The sequence below is a fragment of the Erithacus rubecula genome (genome assembly GCF_903797595.1).
Source record: "Erithacus rubecula genome assembly, chromosome: 13".
Classification (NCBI taxonomy): domain Eukaryota; kingdom Metazoa; phylum Chordata; class Aves; order Passeriformes; family Muscicapidae; genus Erithacus; species Erithacus rubecula.
This window is the reverse complement of record NC_136665.1, coordinates 6674732-6694071: the sequence shown is the minus strand read 5'-3', so window position 1 is coordinate 6694071 and position 19340 is coordinate 6674732. Positions and strand designations below refer to the sequence as shown.

General features: G+C 57.5%; 5 protein-coding genes across 5 annotated transcripts; all 5 read left to right on the top strand.

Moving 5' to 3' along the window:
* Nucleotides 1-38: 38 nt before the first annotated feature.
* Nucleotides 39-929, top strand: LOC306807380 (protein mono-ADP-ribosyltransferase PARP3-like). The gene is made up of 2 exons (XM_079316877.1): nt 39-526; nt 642-929. Exons 1-2 carry the CDS (start codon nt 328-330, stop codon nt 809-811), a joined length of 369 nt encoding a protein of 122 aa, XP_079173003.1. The 5' UTR covers nt 39-327; the 3' UTR covers nt 812-929.
* Nucleotides 930-1090: 161 nt separating this feature from the next.
* Nucleotides 1091-10586, top strand: LOC306807541 (protein mono-ADP-ribosyltransferase PARP3-like). The gene is made up of 10 exons (XM_079317195.1): nt 1091-1309; nt 1944-2182; nt 6924-7049; nt 7450-7651; nt 8327-8553; nt 9089-9142; nt 9290-9367; nt 9610-9787; nt 10002-10148; nt 10264-10586. Exons 2-10 carry the CDS (start codon nt 2000-2002, stop codon nt 10431-10433), a joined length of 1365 nt encoding a protein of 454 aa, XP_079173321.1. The 5' UTR covers nt 1091-1309; nt 1944-1999; the 3' UTR covers nt 10434-10586.
* LOC306807379 (protein mono-ADP-ribosyltransferase PARP3-like) lies at nt 4996-6640 on the top strand. Its single transcript, XM_079316876.1, has 4 exons — nt 4996-5163; nt 5238-5415; nt 5782-5845; nt 6481-6640. The coding sequence occupies exons 1-4, from the start codon at nt 5038-5040 to the stop codon at nt 6497-6499; spliced, it is 387 nt and encodes a 128-aa protein (XP_079173002.1). The 5' UTR covers nt 4996-5037; the 3' UTR covers nt 6500-6640.
* Nucleotides 10587-11082: 496 nt separating the features above from the next.
* PARP3 (poly(ADP-ribose) polymerase family member 3) lies at nt 11083-15572 on the top strand. Its single transcript, XM_079316854.1, has 11 exons — nt 11083-11238; nt 11873-12114; nt 12319-12444; nt 12672-12863; nt 13219-13354; nt 13591-13817; nt 13957-14112; nt 14260-14337; nt 14580-14757; nt 14972-15118; nt 15234-15572. Exons 2-11 carry the CDS (start codon nt 11932-11934, stop codon nt 15401-15403), a joined length of 1593 nt encoding a protein of 530 aa, XP_079172980.1. The 5' UTR covers nt 11083-11238; nt 11873-11931; the 3' UTR covers nt 15404-15572.
* A 595-nt stretch (nt 15573-16167) lies between these two features.
* On the top strand, nt 16168-19329 carry LOC306807277 (putative G-protein coupled receptor). The gene is made up of 2 exons (XM_079316670.1): nt 16168-16440; nt 16763-19329. The coding sequence occupies exon 2, from the start codon at nt 16890-16892 to the stop codon at nt 18117-18119; it is 1230 nt and encodes a 409-aa protein (XP_079172796.1). The 5' UTR covers nt 16168-16440; nt 16763-16889; the 3' UTR covers nt 18120-19329.
* Nucleotides 19330-19340: the final 11 nt, after the last annotated feature.

The window sequence follows — 19340 nt, the reverse complement described above, 5'->3', positions numbered from 1 at the left end:
GCCGGGATGCTCAGAGCCTGGCCAGCTTGACTCCGGACACCGCCAGGGATGGAGCAGCCGCAACTCTGGGAAACAGGTCCCTTGGTGTTTCACCACAGTGCATTTCTTCCTAATGTCCAATCTAAAGCTACTGTCAGTTTAAAGCAGTTGTGCCTTATCCCATCACTACGTGCACCATCCAAAATCCCTCCCAAGCCGACTTGGAGCCCCTTTAGGCAGCACAAAGGGCTCTAAGTTTCCCCTAGAGCTTTCTCCAGAGTGAAGAACCCCAGCTCCGCTCCCATAGCCATTGGTCCCTGTGTCCCAGCGTGGCCTGGGCACAACCAGATGGGAATAGCAGGGGTGGTGCTATCATTTCCATCCCTTTCTGCCCTGGCAGTGGGCTGCACATCTGAGAGGGTTGGCATCATGTTCCTGACGGAAGTGGCTTTGGGCAAGCCCTACCGCATCACCCGCGATGACCCCACGCTGTGTCAGCCACCTGCTGGCTATGACAGTGTCCTGGCCTGTGGCCGGACAGAGCCAGGTGAGCTGGGGGCACGAGGGGTGTGGCAGCTGTGAGGCTGTGGTGGGCACAGGGCAGTGGGGGAGAGAGGCCAGACCTCAGGTTTGATGTGGTGGTGGGTTATGTTCTGGCCCAGACCCTGCCCAGGATGAGGAGGTGCTGCTGGATGGCAAGAAAGTGCTGGTGTGCCAGGGCAAGCCCATCCCCATGGCTGCCTACAAGGACTCCTCCTTCAGGCAGAGCGAGTACCTCATCTACCAGGAGAGCCAGTGCCGGATCCGCTACCTTGTCCAGCTCTGCTTCTGAGGGTGCCTGGGAGCACCACGGCCCTGGCCCAGCTCCAGCTGGTGACACCCATCAGCCCAGAGCACAGAGATCTGGACTCTCCAGCCACCGCACCTGGGGCTTAGCAAGGGGCAGGCTGGCAAAGGGCTGTCTTGCTTATGACCCAACAAAAAATATTTAACAGACAAAATGGTGCCATCTTCAATTTTTTTCAAGACAGATTTGTTAGCCTCAGAGCATGGTGGAGTGTGTCTGGCTGGAGGGCAGGGTGGTGTCAGAGTCACACGTCATCCAGGGGGTGCTTGGCAAAGTGGGAAGTACAGTCACTAGGGCAGCAGGCAGTACAGTCAAGCTGCAGCCTGTCATAGGTTGAATGCCCTACCAGGGGGTGTTACGGCTGTTTCCGCTCATAATCCAAGAGTCTTGCCTAAGGAAGAAGTTCCTCCCCAGAACAGGCTGCCTGTCCAGCCTGAAGACTCCTGGCAGCTCCTCGCAGGCAGCCCAGGGCAGCGAGAGCAGGTAGGACACGGCTTCTGCCTGTACCTCTGTCCCCTCGCTGCTCCCTGCACCCCTGTTCAGCTGCACCTGGCAGGGGCATAGCAGATGGGCTGTCTGAGCCCCCCCTGCCCAAATCAAAGCATGTCACTGACTTTGAGAGGGACTGGGGCGATGGCATTGCATGTCTGGGGAGATAGCACTGCATGTTTGGGGCTGTCATTGCATTGTTTACCCTCTTGCACATCCCTGGGGCCGCAGAGCTGGGCGAGCCTTGGAGACACCCTCCTGTGGATTGGGGGTTCCTCGTCAGGCAAGGTGGGGGCCAGCAGGACCCCCAGCTCTCCAGCAGACTCTCATTCTCTTCCAGCTCTTCTGACCCACGTTTGCTGTGCAAGCAGCTGAGGCCCCCTGTGCTCCCCCTCGTCTCTGTGTCCCTGGGCTCTTTCCATTTTGGGGTCCCTCAAGGGCTGAAGGGTGCTGAGAGGCTCTTCCCTGGACACAGGGGACAAGATTGGGACAGTTTGTGGTCAGAGGTCCTGTCCTCTCCTCCAGCCCAGCTGTAGGCTGAAGGCAGAGGGAAAGCAAGGCACAGCCCTCTGGACTTTCCTGGAAGGGCAGCTTGGCATCTCTCACCTCTCCCTCTGCTGTCTCTAAGGATTTTTCTAGGGGATTAAGGCTGTGCTTACCTTGTGGCAGCAGAGGGGCTCAGTCATGGCTTCCAACTACCAAGCTTCTTCCTCGAAGCAGCCAGACAGCAGGAAAGAAAAACCCAAAGTGGGAGAAGAGGAAGGCACCTGGAAGTCCACCTTAGCAAAGCTGAAATCTGCTCCTAAGGAGAAACCCCCTGCCATAATTGATAAGAAATGCCCCTTGAGTATAGTAGACGATGCCCAGGTGAGATCAGGGCTGAGGTACTCAGAGGGGCAGGGATGGGGGGGTGAGGGTGGGAGGCTTTGGGCAGTCTCATAGCAGTTCCTGCCCTGCTTACACAGGGTCAGCTCTAATTTTCCCCCCTATGTTGCTGTTGGGCCATTTCTGCCCCCTCCCCTTCCCCAAATGCTCCCAGGTGCCAGCCCAGGCCATGTCACTCGCTACAGGTCTATAAGGACTATGACTGCACCCTGAACCACACCGATATCAGTAAAAAGGTCAACAAGTTCATCCTCATTCAGCTTGTTAAGTATAAGACTTTCTACGGTGTCTGGAAGCACACTGGCCGTGTGGTAAGTCCATGCTGGCATTCCTCATTCCCCACACTTGAGCTGTCCCCACCCTGCCTTTGGAACCCCCAAAATTGAGGGTCAACGTGGTGGTCCCTGGTCCAAAATCAAGCACCCAAGTGTTTTGCCAGAGCACTTTAATGGGGGGGGGGGGTTTCAATGACTTTTTCCCACACAACATTGTCAGTGTGTCTGGGGCAAGTGGTGCCTGTCCCTTCAGTGCATGTGAGTTTGACAGCCCAGCAAGAATTCCTGGGGTGTCTTTCTGAGCTGGTGGCTCAGCACATTCCTGCTGGCTGCCCCACAGCCCTGCTATCACAGCCCCCCTTGTTCCTGCCTGCTTCCCCCAGCATGGGGCTGGTGGAGCAGGGATGGAGGGGAGGTCCTGACCACTGCTATCCACTGTCAGGGATATGACGGCCTGTCTACGCCCATAAAATGGAAATCACGGACAGCTGCCATGAAGGACTTTGAGGACCTCTTTGAGACCAATACCGGGAACAGCTGGGAAGCAGGGAAGAACTTCGATTACCAGCCAGGGAACTACACACTCATTGAGGTGGAGCGGGAGCTGGACCTCACCGGGGCAGGAGGTGGAGGTTGGCCTCAGGGTGAGTACTCTGGCAACCAGGCCATCACCATGGTGGGATGGTTGTCATCACACTCCTGGACCAGTGAGTGCCAGGACATCCAAGGGGGTCAGCAGGGTGGGATGGGTTTGAGGGGGGTGTGGGTGCTTGCTGAAACATCTTGCAGGCGGAGATTCAGGGCTAATAGGTTAAAATAGAGTGGGAGGGCATCCTGAATGAGAAGCATGGCTGTCTGGGTGGCCATGGAAAATGGAGGCAGCATCTGCCCATTGCTCTGCTGCCCCAGGACCAGGCTCTCCAGACAGAGGCAGGCAGGCCTGGTGCTGTGCTCCCACAGCCTCTTGCAGGTTGGCAGCTGATGTGGGGTGTCTGCAGGTGGATGCCGTGGATGGGGACAATGTCTGCAAGCAGCGGGTGCTGCCCTGCACCTTGCACCAAGCCACACAGACCATGAATATTGGTAGGAGTTGATGGGTTGATGTGTGGCATGGGCTCGTTCTGCAGGGTGCAGGTGGGGAGGTGAACAAGCAGAGATGCTGATGGGTTTTAGAGCATCCCCTCTGATATCCTGGCACCTGATGGGACTATGGACACCCCATGCTGGATTCTCACACTTGCCCATGGTGATACTGGAGGTTCTGGGAAGTAGCTGTGGGGTGATTGGCATGGATGGGTTTGCCTTGTCCTCTGCTCTAGATGTGAAGAAGAGACAAAAGAATAAGATGCCTCTGGGGAAGCTGAGCAAGCAGCAGCTCGTGAGGGGCTTTGAGGCCCTGGAAGAGCTGGAGGCAGCACTGAAGGCGCAGCCATCCCAGTACCATTGCCTGAAGAAACTCTCCTCACGCTACTACACCATCATCCCACACGACTTTGCAAGGACCACTCCACCTGTTATATACTCCCCTGACCTGCTGCGTTCTGAGAAGGACATGGTATTGGTGAGATGCCAGAACACAGAGTGTGTGACATCCCTTCCTGGCAGGGCAGAAGGTGCTGGCAGGAGACTGGGCTTCCCCTGGTCCCCCAGCACAGTGGCCAGCACTGGCAGTGAGGATGTCCCTGCTCTGTTCTTACCAGGAGCTGGCCCAGCGCAGCCTGGAGGAGGAGGAGGAGGAGGAGGAGGAGGAGGAGCAGGAGGAGGAGGAGGAGGAGGAGGTGGAGGAGGAGGAGGAGGAGGAGGAAGAAGAAGACAACGAAGTCCCCCATCTGCCGGATCAGGATATTCCCCAGCTCTGCAGCCAGCTCTCCCAGCTGAATTCAAATGATGAAATCCAGCAGGAGAGCAGGGCTCAGAGCACTGCTCAACACTGAGGTGGATGCTCTTGAAGAGGGGATGTACTTAGCTTGGTAGACCACAAGGCCTGGCAAGCCAAGGCAGAACCCTGAATGGAGAAGCAAATGGTGTGCTTGGTGTGCTATAATGCAAGACTGTATGTGCCTTTGCTGGTGTGTACAGGTCTGGGCAGAGGGTCTGATTAAGTAATGATGCTTAGTGACACCAATTATATGATTGTGTGGTTTTTAGCTATATTTGGAAAAATATATATATTGATGTGTGAAATCAGTAAATGGGCTTCATGCTTGCATCAAACAGGGGTCTCATCTCTTTGTTACACAAGTGGGGGTCTCGTCTCTTTGTTGATCGCTGTCACCCGGCTTCCCGGGAATACCAGGTGCTGCTTGTGCCACAGCACCCCATGATGGGAAACAATTATGGCAGCCTGCAGGCACCCCAAAGGTTCCTACTGTCCCGGGGGACCGTGGGCATTGCAGAGATGGCTGCCTGGAGGGACACAGCTTTTTTGCTTCCCCCTTGACAGCTGATCAAAAGGTACGTGACAGAGACTGGGCACAATCTCCGCATTCTCAACATCTGGCAGGTGGCCGGGAGGGTGAGGTGAGGAGGAAGTTATTCTCCCCATGTCACAATGGGGAAGCCATGGTTACACCCAGGGATTGCTTTAGGGCTTCTTCAGCCAGGAGGGGATTCAGCCCAGCTGGCCAGGGCCAAAGAGGCACCCAGCATCCTGCCCCTCAAGCCAGGCACTGGGGCTGGACCGGGGAGGTGGGTGGCAGTCCTCCATCTCTGGGCACCCATGTGTCCCTCTGTGCACAGCCCTTAGCTCTGCATCTCTCCAGGAAGAGCGTTTCAAGGCCCATGAGCTGCTGGAGCACCGGCGCCTGCTTTGGCACGGCACCAACGTGGCGGTGGTGGCGGCCATCCTCAAGAGCGGGCTGCGCATCATGCCGCACTCGGGCGGGCGCGTGGGCAAGGGCATCTACTTTGCCTCTGAGAACAGCAAATCAGCCGGCTATGGTGAGGGCCCTGGCACGGACTGGGCTGCTGGTGATCCCCACTGGGTCTGTGTGAGCCTGGTCCCCTTTGCACACCCCCTGGCAGGCAGCTGTGGGCTCGCCAAGCCCCTTTCCTGCCATAGCCATTGGTCCCTGTGTCCCAGCGTGGCCTGGGCACAACCAGATGGGTGAGGTGTGGCTGACTGGAGGGTAGGGTAGGGTGGTGTCGGAGTCACACCTCATCCAGGGACAGCCTGGCAAAGCAGGTAGTACAGTCAAGCCACAGGCAGGACTGTCACAGGTTGAATGCCCTACCTGGGGGTGTTACGGCTGTTTCCGCATGTCATCTGTGGGTCTTGCCTAAGGAAGAAGTTCCTCCCCAGAACAGGCTGCCTGTCCAGCCTGAAGACTCCTGGCAGCTCCTCGCAGGCAGCCCTGGGCAGTGAGAGCAGGTAGGACACGGCTTCTGCCTGTACCTCTGTCCCCTCGCTGCTCCCAGCACCCCTGTTCAGCTGCACCTGGCAGGGGCATAGCAGATGGGCTGTCTGAGCCCCCCCTGCCCAAATCAAAGCATGTCACTGGCTTTGAGAGGGACTGGGGCGATGGCATTGCATGTCTGGGGAGATAGCACTGCATGTTTGGGGCTGTCATTGCATTTTTTATCCTCTTGCACATCCCTGGGGCCGTAGAGGTGGGCAAGCCTTGGAGACACCCTCCTGTGGATTGGGGGATTCCTCATCAGGCAAGGTGGGGGCCAGCAGGACCCCCAGCTCTCCAGCAGACTCTCATTCTCTTCCAGCTCTTCTGACCCACGTTTGCTGTGCAAGCAGCTGAGGCCCCCTGTGCTCCCCCTCGTCTCTGTGTCACTGGGCTCTTTCCAATTTGGGGTCCCTCAAGGGCTGAAGGGTGCTGAGAGGCTCTTCCCTGGACACAGGGGACAAGATTGGGACAGTTTGTGGTCAGAGGTCCTGTCCCCTTCTCCAGCCCAGCTGTAGGCTGAAGGCAGAGGGAAAGCAAGGCACAGCCCTCTGGACTTTCCTGGAAGGGCAGCTTGGCATCTCTCACCTCTCCCTCTGCTGTCTCTAAGGATTTTTCTAGGGGATTAAGGCTGTGCTTACCTTGTGGCAGCGGAGGGGCTCAGTCATGGCTTCCAACTACCAAGCTTCTTCCTCGAAGCAGCCAGACAGCAGGGAAGAGAAACCAAAAGTGGGAGAAGAGGAAGACACCTGGAGCTCCACCTTGGCAATGCTGAAAACTTCTCCCAAGGTTAAGCCCCCTGCCACAATTGATGGGCAGTGCCCCTTGAGTACTGCACCAGGTGGCCGGGTGAGATCAGGGCTGAGGTACTCAGAGGGGGAGGGGTGAGGGTGGGGGGCTTGGGGGAGTCTCAGAGCAGCTCCTGCCCTGCAGACACAGGGTCAGCTCCAATTTTCCTTGCAGACTCCCCTGTGTTCCCACTGGGCCATTTCTGCCCCCTCCCCTTCCCCAAATGCTCCCAGGTGTCAGCCCAGGCCATGTCACTCACTACAGGTCTGTGAGGACTATGACTGCACCCTGAACCAGACCAATATCAGTGCCAACACCAACAAGTTCTACATCATTCAGCTCCTTGAGCATGATGGTGCCTACAGTGTCTGGAGCCGCTGGGGCCGTGTGGTGAGTCCATGCTGGCATTGCTCATTCCCCACACCTCAGCTGTCCCCACCTTCGGAACCCCCAAAATTGAGAGTGAACCTGGTGGTCCCTGGTCCAAAATCAAGCACCCAAGTGTTTTGCCAGAGCACTTTAATGGGGGGGGGGGCTTCAAGGACTTTTCCCCACACAACATTGTCAGTGTGTCTGGGGCAAGTGGTGCCTGTCCCTTCAGTGCATGTGAGTTTGACAGCCCAGCAAGAATTCCTGGGGTGTCTTTCTGAGCTGGTGGCTCAGCACATTCCTGCTGGCTGCCCCACAGCCCTGCTATCACAGCCCCCCTTGTTCCTGCCTGCTTCCCCCAGCATGGGGCTGGTGGAGCAGGGATGGAGGGGAGGTCCTGACCACTGCTATCCACTGCCAGGGAGAGGTGGGCCAGTACGATCTCTTGCCCTGTGCCTCCCTGGAAGCTGCCAAGAAGGACTTTGAGAAGAAGTTTCGGGAGAAGACCAAGAACAGCTGGGCAGCAAGGGAGAACTTCATTGCCCAGCCAGGGAAGTACACACTCATTGAGGTGGAGCGGGAGCTGGACCTCACCAGGGCAGGAGGTGGAGGTTGGCCTCAGGGTGAGTACTCTGGCAACCAGATTATCACCGAGGTGGGATGGTTGTCATCACACTCCTGGACCAGTGAGTGCCAGGACATCCAAGGGGGTCAGCAGGGTGGGATGGTTTTGAGGGGGGTGTGGGTGCTTGCTGAAACAGTTTGCAGGCAGAGATTCAGGGCTAATAGGTTAAAATGGAGTGGGAGGGCATCCTGAATGAGAAGCATGGCTGTCTGGGTGGCCATGGAAAATAGAGGCAGCATCTGCCCATTGCTCTGCTGCCCCAGGACCAGGCTCTCCTGACAGAGGCAGGCAGGCCTGGTGCTGTGCTCCCACAGCCTCTTGCAGGTTGGCAGCTGATGTGGGGTGTCTGCAGGTGGATGCCGTGGATGGGGACAAGGTCTGCAAGCAGCGGGTGCTGCCCTGCACCTTGCACCAAGCCACACAGACCATGAATATTGATAGGAGTTGATGGGTTGATGTGTGGCATGGGCTCGTTCTGCAGGGTGCAGGTGGGGAGGTGAACAAGCAGATATGCTGATGGGTTTTAGAGCATCCCCTCTGATATCCTGGCACCTGATGGGACTATGGACACTCCATGCTGGATTCTCACACTTGCCCATGGTGATACTGGAGGTTCTGGGAAGTAGCTGTGGGGTGATTGGCATCGATGGGTTTGCCTTGTCCTCTGCTCTAGATTTGAAGAAGATGCCTCTGGGGAAACTGAGCATGCAGCAGATTGCAAGGGGCTTTGAGGCCCTGGAAGAGCTGGAGGCAGCACTGAAGGAGCAGCCACCCCAGGCCGCTGGCCTGGAGGAACTCTCCTCACGTTTCTACACCATCGTCCCACACAACTTTGGACGGGCACGGCCTCCCACCATCAACTCCCCTGACCTGCTGCGTTCTGAGAAGGACATGCTATTGGTGAGATGCCAGAACACAGAGTGTGTGACATCCTTTCCTGGTGGGGCAGGAGCTGCTGGCAGGTGGCTGGGCTTGCCCTGGTCCCCCAGCACAGCAGCCAGCACTGGCAGTGAGGATGTCCCTGCTCTGTTCCTACCAGGAGCTGGCCAACACTGAGTAGGCGCAGATCCTAAAGGCACAGAAAATTTAGGAGGAGGATTAGGAAAAGAAAGAAGTCCCCCATCTGCCGGATCAGGATATTCCCCAGCTCTGCAGCCAGCTCTCCCAGCTGAATTCGAATGATGAAATCCAGCAGGAGAGCAGGGCTCAGAGCACTGCTCAACACTGAGGTGGATGCTCTTGAAGAGGGGATGTACTTAGCTTGGTAGGCAGGTCTGGGCAGAGGGCCTGATTAAGAAACACTGCTTAGTAACACCAATTATATGATTGTGTGTTTTTTAGCTATATTTGGAAAGGTATATATATTGATGTGTGAAATCAATAAATGGGCTTCATGCTTGCATCAAACAGGGGTCTCATCTCTTTGTTACACAAGTGGGGGTCTCGTCTCTTTGTTGATCACTGTCACCCGGCTTCCCGGGAATACCAGGTGCTGCTTGTGCCACAGCATCCCATGATGGGAAACAATTATGGCAGCCTGCAGGCACCCCAAAAGTTCCTACTGTCCCGGGGGACCGTGGGCATTGCAGAGATGGCTGCCTGGAGTGACACAGCTTTTTTGCTTCCCCCTTGACAGCTGATCAAAAGGTACGTGACAGAGACTGGGCACAATCTCCGCATTCTCAACATCTGGCAGGTGGCCCGGGAGGGTGAGGTGAGGAGGAATTTATTCTCCCCGTGTCACAATGGGGAAGCCATGGTTACACCCAGGGATTGCTTTAGGGCTTCTTCAGCCAGGAGGGGATTCAGCCCAGCTGGCCAGGGCCAAAGAGGCACCCAGCACCCTGCCCCTCAAGCCAGGCACTGGGGCTGGACCGGGGAGGTGGGTGGCAGTCCTCCATCTCTGGGCACCCATGTGTCCCTCTGTGCACAGCCCTTAGCTCTGCATCTCTCCAGGAAGAGCGTTTCAAGGCCCATGAGCTGCTGGAGCACCGGCGCCTGCTTTGGCACGGCACCAACGTGGCGGTGGTGGCGGCCATCCTCAAGAGCGGGCTGCGCATCATGCCGCACTCGGGCGGGCGTGTGGGCAAGGGCATCTACTTTGCCTCTGAGAACAGCAAATCAGCCAGCTATGGTGAGGGCCCTGGCACGGACTGGGCTGCTGGTGATCCCCACTGGGTCTGTGTGAGCCTGGTCCCCTTTGCACACCCCCTGGCAGGCAGCTGTGGGCTCGCCAAGCCCCTTTCCTGCCATAGCCATTGGTCCCTGTGTCCCAGCGTGGCCTGGGCACAACCAGATGGGAATAGCAGGGGTGGTGCTATCATTCCCATCCCTTTCTGCCCTGGTAGTGGGCTGCACCTCTGAGAGGGTTGGCATCATGTTCCTGACGGAAGTGGCTTTGGGCAAGCCCTACCGCATCACCCGCGATGACCCCACGCTGTGTCAGCCACCTGCTGGCTATGACAGTGTCCTGGCCTGTGGCCGGACAGAGCCAGGTGAGCTGGGGGCACGAGGGGTGTGGCAGCTGTGAGGCTGTGGTGGGCACAGGGCAGTGGGGGAGAGAGGCCAGACCTCAGGTTTGATGTGGTGGTGGGTTATGTTCTGGTCCAGACCCTGCCCAGGATGAGGAGGTGCTGCTGGATGGCAAGAAAGTGCTGGTGTGCCAGGGCAAGCCCATCCCCATGGCTGCCTACAAGGACTCCTCCTTCAGGCAGAGCGAGTACCTCATCTACCAGGAGAGCCAGTGCCGGATCCGCTACCTTGTCCAGCTCTGCTTCTGAGGGTGCCTGGGAGCACCACGGCCCTGGCCCAGCTCCAGCTGGTGACACCCATCAGCCCAGAGCACAGAGATCTGGACTCTCCAGCCACCCCACCTGGGGCTTAGCAAGGGGCAGGCTGGCACAGGGACTGGTCTTGCTTATGACCCAACAGAAGCTATTAACAGACAAAATTGTGTCATCTTCAATTTTTTTCAGGACCCTTTTGTTAGCCTCAGAGCATGGTGGAGTGTGGCTGGCTGGAGGGCAGGGTGGTGTCAGGGTCACACGTCATCCACGGCCTGTTTGGCAAAGCAGGCAGTACTGGCAGTAGAGATAATACAGACCAGTCCCACAGTACAGGCAAGTAGTACAGACAATACAGACAGACAGGTAGTATATTCAGACAGGCAGTACAGACAGTACAGCAACATGGGAAATACAGACAGAAGGTACAGGCAGTACAGGAAGTACAGACAGTGCAGGCAGAAACAACAGTACAGGCAGTGCAGGTAAAGCAGGCAATAAAGGCACTACAGCCAGTAAAGACAGACAGGAAGTACAGGCTGTGCAGGCAGTACAGACAGTGCAGGCAGTACAGACAGTGCAGGCAGTGCAGACAGTACAGGCAGTACAGCAACTGGCAGGGCAGTCAAGCAGCAGGCAGGACTGTCACAGAGTGCATGCGCGATCCGGAGGCATTACAGCTGTTTCCGCATGTCATTCCTGTCTGCTGCCTAAGGAGAAAGTTCCTCCCCAGAACAGGCTGCCTGTCCAGCCTGAAGACTCCTGGCAGCTCCTCGCAGGCAGCCCTGGGCAGCGAGAGCAGGTAGGACACGGCTTCTGCCTGTACCTCTGTCCCCTCGCTGCTCCCTGCACCCCTGTTCAGCTGCACCTGGCAGAGGCATAGCAGATGGGCTGTCTGAGCCCCCCCTGCCCAAATCAAAGCATGTCACTGGCTTTGAGAGGGACTGGGGTGATGGCATTGCATGTCTGGGGAGATAGCACTGCATGTTTGGGGCTGTCATTGCATTGTTTACCCTCTTGCACATCCCTGGGGCCGCAGAGCTGGGCGAGCCTTGGAGACACCCTCCTGTGGATTGGGGGTTCCTCGTCAGGCAAGGTGGGGGCCAGCAGGAACCCCAGCTCTCCAGCAGACCCTCGTCCTCTTCCAGCTCTTCTGACCCACGTCTGCTGTGCAAGCAGCTGAGGCCCCCTGTGCTCCCCCTCGTCTCTGTGTCCCTGGGCTCTTTCCATTTTGGGGTCCCTCAAGGGCTGAAGGGTGCTGAGAGGCTCTTCCCTGGACACAGGGGACAAGATTGGGACAGTTTGTGGTCAGAGGTCCCGTCCCCTCCTCCAGCCCAGCTCTAAGCTGAAGGCAGAGGGAAAGCAAGGCACAGCCCTCTGGACTTTCCTGGAAGGGCAGCTTGGCATCTCTCACCTCTCCCTCTGCTGTCTCTAAGGATTTTTCTAGGGGATTAAGGCTGTGCTGACTCCGCAGCAGCAGGGGAGGGGCTCAGTCATGGCTTCCAAGCGTCAAGCTTCTTCCTCGAAGCAGCCAGACAGCAGGGAAAAGAAACCGAAAGTCGAAGAGGAGGAAGACACTTGGAGCTCCACCTTGGCAACGCTGAAAACTGCTCCCAAGGAGAAGCCCCCTGCCACAATTGATGGGCAGTGCCCCTTGAGTAAAGTAGAAGGTGCCCAGGTGAGATCAGGACTGAGGTACTCAGAGGGGCAGGGATGGGGGGATTAGGGTGGGAGGCTTGGGGGAGTCTCAGAGCAGCTCCTGCCCTGCTGACACAGGGTAAGCCCTAATTTTCTTCCCTGTGTTTCCCACTGGGCCATTTCTGCCCCCTCCCCTTCCCCAAATGCTCCCAGGTGCCAGCCCAGGCCATGTCACTCGCTACAGGTCTATAAGGACTATGACTGTACCCTGAACCAGACCAATATCAGTGCCAACAACAACAAGTTCTACATCATTCAGCTCCTTGAGCATGATGGTGCCTACAGTGTCTGGAGCCGCTGGGGCCGTGTGGTGAGTCCATGCTGGCATTGCTCATTCCCCTCATTCAGTGCATGTGAGTTTGATAGCCCAGCAAGAATTCCTGGGGTGTCTTTCTGAGCTGGTGGCTCAGCACATTCCTGCTGGCTGCCCCACAGCCCTGCTATCACAGCCCCCCTTGTTCCTGCCTGCTTCCCCCAGCATGGGGCTGGTGGAGCAGGGATGGAGGGGAGGTCCTGACCACTGCTATCCACTGCCAGGGAGAGGTGGGCCAGTCGAAGCTCATGCCCTGTGCCTCCCTGGAAGCTGCCAAGAAGGACTTTGAGAAGAAGTTTCGGGAGAAGACCAAGAACAGCTGGGCAGCAAGGGAGAACTTCATTGCCCAGCCAGGGAAGTACACACTCATTGAGGTGCAGCCAGGGGCTGGGCAGGAGGTGGAGGTCGGCCTCAGGGTGAGTACTGTGGGCAACCAGGTTATCAGCATGGTGGGATGGTTGTCATCACACTTCTGGACCAGTGAGTGCCAGGACATCCAAGAGGGTCAGCAGGGTGGGATGGGTTTGAGGGGGGTGTGGGTGCTTGCTGAAACATCTTGCAGGCAGAGATTTAGGGCTAATAGGTTAAAATGGAGTGGGAGGGCATCCTGAATGAGAAGCATGGCTGTCTGGGTGGCCATGGAAAATGGAGGCAGCATCTGCCCATTGCTCTGCTGCCCCAGGACCAGGCTCTCCAGACAGAGGCAGGCAGGCCTGGTGCTGTGCTCCCACAGCCTCTTGCAGGTTGGCAGCTGATGTGGGGTGTCTGCAGGTGGATGCCGTGGATGGGGACAAGGTCTGCAAGCAGCGGGTGCTGCCCTGCACCTTGGACCAAGCCACACAGGACCTGGTGTCCCTCATCTTCAGCAGTGACATGTTCCGGGATGCCATGCAGACCATGAATATTGGTAGGAGTTGATGGGTTGATGTGTGGCATGGGCTCGTTCTGCAGGGTGCAGGTGGGGAGGTGAACAAGCAGAGATGCTGATGGGTTTTAGAGCATCCCCTCTGATATCCTGGCACCTGATGGGACTATGGACACTCCATGCTGGATTCTCACACTTGCCCATGGTGATACTGGAGGTTCTGGGAAGTAGCTGTGGGGTGATTGGCATGGATGGGTTTGCCTTGTCATTTGCTCTAGATTTGAAGAAGATGCCCCTGGGGAAACTGAGCAAGCAGCAGATTGCAAGGGGCTTTGAGGCCCTGGAAGAGCTGGAGGCAGCACTGAAGGAGCAGCCACCCCAGGCCGCTGGCCTGGAGGAACTCTCCTCACGTTTCTACACCATCGTCCCACACAACTTTGGACGGGCACGGCCACCCACCATCAACTCCCCTGACCTGCTGCGTGCTAAAAAGGACATGCTATTGGTGAGATGCCAGAACACAGAGTGTGTGACATCCTTTCCTGGTGGGGCAGGAGCTGCTGGCAGGTGGCTGGGCTTGCCCTGGTCTCCTGGCACAGTGGCCAGCACTGGCAGTGAGGATGTCCCTGCTCTGTTCCTGCCAGGTGCTGGCTGACATTGAGTTGGCACAGAGCCTGCAGGCACAGAAAATGAAGGAGGAGGAGGAGGAAGAGAAAGAAGTCCCCCATCCGCTGGATCAGGATTACGCCCTGCTCTGCTGCCAGCTTTCCCTCCTGCACCCGACTTCCCGGGAATACCAGGTGCTGCTTGTGCCACAGCATCCTATGATGGGAAACAATTATGGCAGCCTGCAGGCACCCCAAAGGTTCCTACTGTCCCGGGGGACCGTGGGCATTGCAGAGATGGCTGCCTGGAGTGACACAGCTTTTTTGCTTCCCCCTTGACAGCTGATCAAAAGGTACGTGACAGAGACTGGGCACAATCTCCGCATTCTCAACATCTGGCAGGTGGCCCGGGAGGGTGAGGTGAGGAGGAAGTTATTCTCTCCATGTCACAATGGGGAAGCCATGGTTACACCCAGGGATTGCTTTAGGGCTTCTTCAGCCAGGAGGGGATTCAGCCCAGCTGGCCAGGGCCAAAGAGGCACCCAGCATCCTGCCCCTCAAGCCAGGCACTGGGGCTGGACCGGGGAGGTGGGTGGCAGTCCTCCATCTCTGGGTACCCATGTGTCCCTCTGTGCACAGCCCTTAGCTCTGCATCTCTCCAGGAAGAGCGTTTCAAGGCCCATGAGCTGCTGGAGCACCGGCGCCTGCTTTGGCACGGCACCAACGTGGCGGTGGTGGCGGCCATCCTCAAGAGCGGGCTGCGCATCATGCCGCACTCGGGCGGGCGCGTGGGCAAGGGCATCTACTTTGCCTCTGAGAACAGCAAATCAGCCAGCTATGGTGAGGGCCCTGGCACGGACTGGGCTGCTGGTGATCCCCACTGGGTCTGTGTGAGCCTGGTCCCCTTTGCACACCCCCTGGCAGGCAGCTGTGGGCTCGCCAAGCCCCTTTCCTGCCATAGCCATTGGTCCCTGTGTCCCAGCGTGGCCTGGGCACAACCAGATGGGAATAGCAGGGGTGGTGCTATCATTTCCATCCCTTTCTGCCCTGGCAGTGGGCTGCACATCTGAGAGGGTTGGCATCATGTTCCTGACGGAAGTGGCTTTGGGCAAGCCCTACCGCATCACCCGCGATGACCCCACGCTGTGTCAGCCACCTGCTGGCTATGACAGTGTCCTGGCCTGTGGCCGGACAGAGCCAGGTGAGCTGGGGGCACGAGGGGTGTGGCAGCTGTGAGGCTGTGGTGGGCACAGGGCAGTGGGGGAGAGAGGCCAGACCTCAGGTTTGATGTGGTGGTGGGTTATGTTCTGGCCCAGACCCTGCCCAGGATGAGGAGGTGCTGCTGGATGGCAAGAAAGTGCTGGTGTGCCAGGGCAAGCCCATCCCCATGGCTGCCTACAAGGACTCCTCCTTCAGGCAGAGCGAGTACCTCATCTACCAGGAGAGCCAGTGCCGGATCCGCTACCTTGTCCAGCTCTGCTTCTGAGGGTGCCTGGGAGCACCACGGCCCTGGCCCAGCTCCAGCTGGTGACACCCATCAGCCCAGAGCACAGAGATCTAGACTCTCCAGCCACCCCACCTGGGGCTTAGCAAGGGGCAGGCTGGCAAAGGGACTGAGCTTGCTTTGACTGTTAATAAAAGCACTGTACCTTGCACCGAGAGGTGCTGTCTCTTTCCTGCCCAGCAAGGTCTTCGTGCTATCGGGAAAGATGTCACTGGGTCCCAGAAAGAATGGCACAGGTAGCTCTGGGGAGGTTTAAACCTTCAAATAAATGCTGATGCCTTTGAGATCCAGCTGCTCTTGTTACCTTAGTAAGGCACATGTCTCATGGCCACCCTGTGGCATCAGAGCGACAGAGAATGATCAAGATCTGCTGCCCTGCCTCGGCATGGCGGAATCCACCCATCCATCCATCCATCCTGAGGGTGAGTGCTACCCTCCCTCTAGTGCCATGCCTCATGCCATGCCTGCTCTTCTACCCCAGCCTGACACCCATGCCAAGCCCTTCTCTGTGCTCAGATGTCCCCGTGAGTACACTTCTGAATGCTCAGGGTGCCAGGGAAGGGCAGCTCCCAGCTACATTACCCTGATGTCCCATGAGCATCCATGTGCCAGTGAAAACAATTTGCTGCAGACCTGCCTGTAGCTCTGTCCCTTGAGCCCCAGGGACCTGAGCTGTTCCTGTTGGAAGGACCGGGCCTGGTGCAGTCGGTGGCCGTTCTGGAGGAGCACAGGGCTCAGGATCCTCTCTTCCTGAGCCTCTGCCGGCTGCTAGGACCCAGCAGCTGTCCCTGTGGGACGGCCCTGGGTGCAGGCAGTTCAGGCAGTGCCGGGAGTGACAGCTGGTGCCATCCGCAGCTGGCGGGCTGCAGGCAAACAGGATGACGAGCGGGTGACGGGAGCAGGGAAGGGGGAGCGTGGCTGCACACAGGGCTGGCAGCCCCGGCTCTGCTGCGGGAGCAACACCGGCAAGCAGGACCCCAGTGAGGACAGGAGCATCACCCATCTCCCCAGGAGCAAAGGTGCGCTGAATCCCACCCGCCCTGGGGTCCCTCGTGGCCAGAGCAAGAGGGTTGGGACAAGCAAGTTGTACTGTCTCTCCTCAGGACATACTGATGCCATTGGAAAGGGGGGACGGGGTGTCAGCCTGGCATGGGTGCCCACAGAGCCTAGTAATGCTGTCCCTGGATAGGCTGGGGACAGCCTGGGTGCCAGCTCTGGGACAGCCAGAGTGCTATGACTTCACCGGCTACCTCTTCCTCCTCCAGCACCTTGGAATTGTGCTGATTGTCTCTGTGTTGCTCTGTGGTTTTTCTTCATTCTGGTTCTTTCCCTTCATACTAGGCTCCTGATCCCAACAGACAAGGAGAAGGTAGCAGCCATGGTTGTGGTAGGGATACCCTCTCTGGGACACAGGAGAAGAGCCCTTGCTGCCCAGGCACCAGAGCTGCTGGCTTAGCCCTGGAGAGGGATGCCGAGCCAGACGGGCTCAAACACGACGGACAGCCTAGAGCTGCTCTCCATCCCCGAGCACTCCATTGCCCAGGAGGTGGTGGGCCTCTTTTGCATGATCCTGCTCACTCTTACCACCCTGGTGGCAAACATCGTGGTGATGGTCATCATCCTCAAAACGCCCCTTTTCAGGAAGTTCATCTTTGTCTGCCACCTCTGTGTGGTCAATCTCCTCTCAGCCATTTTCCTCATGCCCCTGGGGATCATTTCCAGCTCCTCCTGTTTCAACTGGGTGATCTACAGCATTGCTGAGTGCAAGGCTGTGATATTCCTGAATATCTGCTTCATCAGTGCCTCCATTCTCACCATCTCTATCATCAGCGTGGAGCGGTACTACTACATTGTCCATCCCTTGAGGTATGAGGTCAAGATGACCATCAGGCTGGCGGTGGCTGGAGTGATTTTCATTTGGGTCAAGTCTGTTCTCATCACTGTCTTGGCACTAGTGGCATGGCCTCATGGCAATGGAGCCACCAGTGCCAGCCGCTGCACAGTCTACTGGAGCCCCGGGGCCCACAAAAAGGTTTTTGTGATCCTCTTCAGCATCACCTGCTTTATTCTGCCCACCATCATCATCCTCGCCGTCTACTCCAGCATCTACCGCGTGGCACGGACTGCATCCCTGCAGCAGGCGCCTGTGCCGGCACAGGCAGTCGTGCCCAGACCCCGATGTGACTCCATCGCCAGCCAGGTGACCGTCCTCACTGCCAGGATCCTGATGCTGCCCAGGCTGATCCCAAATCGCCTTCTGGGAAGCAACAAGGCCATCCTCACCTTGGTGCTCATTGTGGGACAGTTCTTGTGCTGCTGGCTGCCTTTCTTTGCTTTCCACTTGCACTCCTCTGTCACTGTTGGCACTGTGGGTGCTGGGCATGGGGAGATGGCAGTCACCTGGATTGCCTACTCCTCCTTTGCTGTTAATCCTTTCTTCTACGGGCTCCTAAACCGCCAAATCCGTGAGGAGCTGGGCCGGCTCCGGCGCAGCTGTCTTAACCATCCACTGGGTCAGGAGCTCTGTCTTTCCATCTCAGAGGCCTCTGTTCAGGAAAACTTCTTGCAGTTCCTCCAGAGAGCAACTTGCACACTGGAGACCCACACCAGCTGCATCAGCCCCAGCCCCAGGAACAGGCTGGACCAGACCACAAGAGGCTTCCCCACCCCAAGTCAAGTTCCCGAAGAGAGCAGCTGAGAAGGAGCCTCTGTCCCATGGTGCTGGGCAGGAGAACTGCCAGGGACCCATCAGACCTGCTTGGACTCAATCTCTTGGATTTTGAGAAGGCCTTGTTCAGGTTTTGCCTCTTCTCTGAGCTTATGGTGGAAGACGGTTTCTCTGCTGGGAGAAGGTAGCAGATCTGGGGAAGTTACATCTCTGTTCTGCAGGCTGGAATTGTCTCTGCCTCCACCAGCACAGCTCAGTTCCAGGGATGGGCTCTCAAGACATGGAATGCCAATGTGCAGGGGCAGGGGACAGGACACCTCCGTCTCCATTGGCCTGGTTTGAGCACTCCTGGCCAGTGGGGAAGAGTAGATGTCCCATGCACCCTATCCAGGAGCAATGTTCCAGCTAATGTCACTAACACCAGTAACATCAGGGCCCTGAGCTCCTTGCAGAGCCTGTATGGCAGAGATGGAGACCTCCATCCTTGGCTGTTTAACCCAAAACTAATGTCTGTGTGGAGGAGATCCTGCTCCCTGTGACTGGATCAGGGCTGGATCTGGCTGTGTCACTGTTTGTCCTGCTGGCATGGCAGCATGCAATGCCTGTGGCCATGTCTGGCTGCGCCCCCTGTCCCCCTCAGCTGGCGGTGATCACCCCCCTGGGGGGGAACTGGCTGTCTGAGGTCCATACCAGGCTGTTTATGGACAGATGGCTGCCCAGTTTGAAGCCTGGTCAGTAGTGCCATGTGTGAGCAACCTGGGCTGCTGGCCAAGGGCACGCTGGGCTGGACATGGTGAGACAGGGTGGTGGGGGGTGGCTGTGTGGGGTGCCCCAGGGCAGCAGGAACTGCTGTTCACTTTCAGGGGAAGGGCTTGGAGACACTCTTGCAGGGTCCCCACTACTAGGAAGTGGACTGGACCCTTCTGGGGAATGTTGCAGAGGTACATCGCCCTCAGCCCACCCACAAAGGTCCCAGGGATGGTGTTGGCATGGTGGTTTGGAGAAGTCCCTACTCCAGTAGTAACTGCAGGCTTCAGGGAAAACTGCCCTAGGCCTCTCTAACTGCCCTGTGGCAGGGAGGGACTCCAGGAAGACCCCCAGAGAGGCTGAAGGGCATCTTCCCATCCTAGACATAAGAGATGCCCTTCCTGCCACCACCCAAGTACCTAGGAGCTGGGACTACCCCTGCTCTGGGGAAGTCTCCACCCAGCATGGGGAATATTATTATAATTGTTATTTTCTTGTAAATTT